Genomic DNA, 2863 nt, shown 5'->3' with positions numbered 1-2863 from the left:
TTAAGATAATCGACCAGGAATGTTTGAAAAATAGTGATATATTAATTTAAGAAATTTAAATTTGTATTTTTAAATAAATAATATTATAGTGTAGAAGATCTGTATTAAATGTATTTTTGAGGAGCAGAAAATTAAAAATAATTAAATTGTCTATTAGCCACTATAAAAAATTATATCTCACCTTAGTTAATATGTATGAAAATTTAATTTAATTACTTAATAATTAATAATTATACATACAGACTTAAAATAACAAATGCAAAACAATCTCTTTTATTTAAAGTTGTTACATTATTAAACTTTTGTTAATCATTTAATAAATCAGAATAAAACAACTCAATTTGGATGTTGATGCAAATTTTATAATATATTAATTAACAATTTAGCATAATCATTGCTTAATTCAAATTGATTGCGAGTCCAGGCATATATATTAATGAAATTATGTAGGTTAGGTACTGGTATATTTTTATTTTTATTATTTGAAGTATCTGTGAGATTCTGAGCTAATTTATCAGAGGTGAATCTAACATCTAATGGTAGTATGGTACATCACTTAAGTTACAAATAATATTTAATAATTCTATAACTAATGCTTATACTATAGGTAATATTGACCCTTAAAATTATGTAAGAAAAATTAACTTAATTCATACATTTTTTTTTTAATTCCTTAATTAGCTATACATACCTCTTATTCCAATTGTTTTACAATTGATTCATATTTACTTAATAATGGATTGTTAATTATTCACCTTTATGCTACACAGGTGAACCACACAATACATAATTGGTAAATTGTTACGTGATGATAGTTAAAATAAGCAGTAGAATAAATGTATAAATAAAGAAACAACAATAAAGGTTGCAACATACCAAATGCTTAATAAATAACAAATTCTTTTGAACAGAACCTTAAGTTATACATACCAAACTTTACATTTAAGTTATCCTTATCCATTATATGCACACATATTTGTATTGCATTTACAACTGTTGTACATTGTTTTCATTACAGAATAAAACATTAGTACTTTGAATTTAATGTTTATTGTACTGACTACAAATAATTCTAGTGAATTAAATATTTGACGTTGTTTTTATCAATTGAAACAATTAAATTATTAAAAAGTTCAAGTTTCAGGTCTTCAAAATACAATTTTAAAGAAAATCAGTACAAGTATATGTGCAAGTATATGATCTAAGGTTGTAATTTATGTTGGTTAAATTAAAGTAATAATTTAATATAATAATAGTGATAATTAGGGCTCAGATTTTAATGTATTTAATGTTTATAATACAAAAATATATACATGTGCTAGAAAAATTCAAATATGTGATATACTGATATAATTTATTTATTACAATTATGGCCTTATAGGCTATACTTTATAGTGTATACATCAAAAAATTATATTATAAAACATAATAATGAATTAAAAAATATTTGTTAAACATAGTGTAAATTATTTTAAGTAATATAAAATTCTTATAATAAAACAATATAAATGTAGTATGGTTATTTTATCATTGTTAAGTTAAAATGTAAGCATAGATTATTTTTTTATTTTTTGTTAAGGTTTTAGTTCTATACAAGCATTGATAAATTTCTCAAATATTTTTGGAGTCACTCTTGCTGTAATATTTACATTATGTTGAAATGGATCTTGAGTGTACATTTTAAATTGACAAGTACCCAAAAATAATAACTTCGGGCATTCCTTATTTTCTTTATAAAATTGTTTGTACCTCCATAGTTCACCTGGAAGCTGTTCTACATTTTCAAAATCCTTTTTGAGTAATGGAAAACCAGTATATGGACTTATCACAAATTTATCAAAGTCGAAATTTGAATAATATTTATAGAAAAAATTTAATATGTCACTCTCACTTAGACTTTCTTGTTTGTTAATAATATATTCTTGTGGATTTTTGGAAAATGCACAATTCCATTGACTAACTAGAACTTCGGGGACAGATTTTTGTAAATCACGAATGGCTGGCAATATTCCCATAACTTGCATAATAAATAATCCTAACCAATAGAACGAGTAACTAGAAAATCCATTAGTATTAATAAGCCCAATGTTTTTAGCCCATATCTTTAAATTCATTAAAACTGGTTTAATACGGTAGTCCATACTTAAAATGTAATTGAGAAGATGAGAATTGTGAACTGAACTGACATTATTAAATGATATATCACAATCAATACCAGTATTTTTATGAGTGGATTTTATGATAGGTATTTTAGCATGGATTAAAGCAAATACCTTAATAAACACTTGACTTTGACGAAGTTTATTAGCAAATGACTTTATCACTTTTTTGACTGGTGATTTTGAAACTGAAAACATATTTAAAAACGAGGAAAATATATTAAAATAAAGAAAATATACAATTTTAAAATAGATAATAAAACCCACTGTAATAATTTTTTTCTATAATATAGATTATAAAATAGGCTGAAATCTAATAAACAATATTATTTAAGTATATGAAATACCCATCACAATCATCCATCATTATAGCTTAATTTTATATTTTAACTGTTAAAAGATAAAAAAAAAGGTGGGTAAGTGGGTGTCACTCTGCTGTACAGTAGGTTACAAGTGGGTCACTGTATAATGGATAGTATTAAATTTGAATTCAGTGATATAATATCACTGTTTAAGAAAAAACGATTCTGAGCGGAGATGATTTGTCAGTCTAGTTATTAGACATACATATTATAGGTATACTTATCTATAGCAATAAAAAAAAATTGACCTATAATAGGTATCAACAATAAATTCCAAATTAATCATATAACAATATCCATCAAGTAACGCGTTATACATCAACAACAAACCGTGGTACTATC

General features: G+C 23.9%; 1 protein-coding gene across 1 annotated transcript; it reads right to left on the bottom strand.

The window, feature by feature from the left end:
• Positions 1 to 340: 340 nt before the first annotated feature.
• LOC103311903 (terminal uridylyltransferase Tailor) lies at positions 341 to 2372 on the bottom strand. Its single transcript, XM_016800215.2, has one exon. The coding sequence runs from the start codon at positions 2355 to 2357 to the stop codon at positions 1575 to 1577; it is 783 nt and encodes a 260-aa protein (XP_016655704.1). The 5' UTR covers positions 2358 to 2372; the 3' UTR covers positions 341 to 1574.
• Positions 2373 to 2863: the final 491 nt, after the last annotated feature.

This window comes from Acyrthosiphon pisum, chromosome X, assembly GCF_005508785.2.
Source record: "Acyrthosiphon pisum isolate AL4f chromosome X, pea_aphid_22Mar2018_4r6ur, whole genome shotgun sequence".
Classification (NCBI taxonomy): Eukaryota; Metazoa; Arthropoda; class Insecta; order Hemiptera; family Aphididae; genus Acyrthosiphon; species Acyrthosiphon pisum.
This window is presented reverse-complemented; position numbering and strand designations above follow the sequence as displayed.

Excerpts from the sequence above, each read along its gene's own strand:
- LOC103311903 (XM_016800215.2), bottom strand. The coding sequence starts at position 2,357 with ATGTTTTCAGTTTCAAAATCACCAGTCAAAAAAGTGATAAAGTCATTT.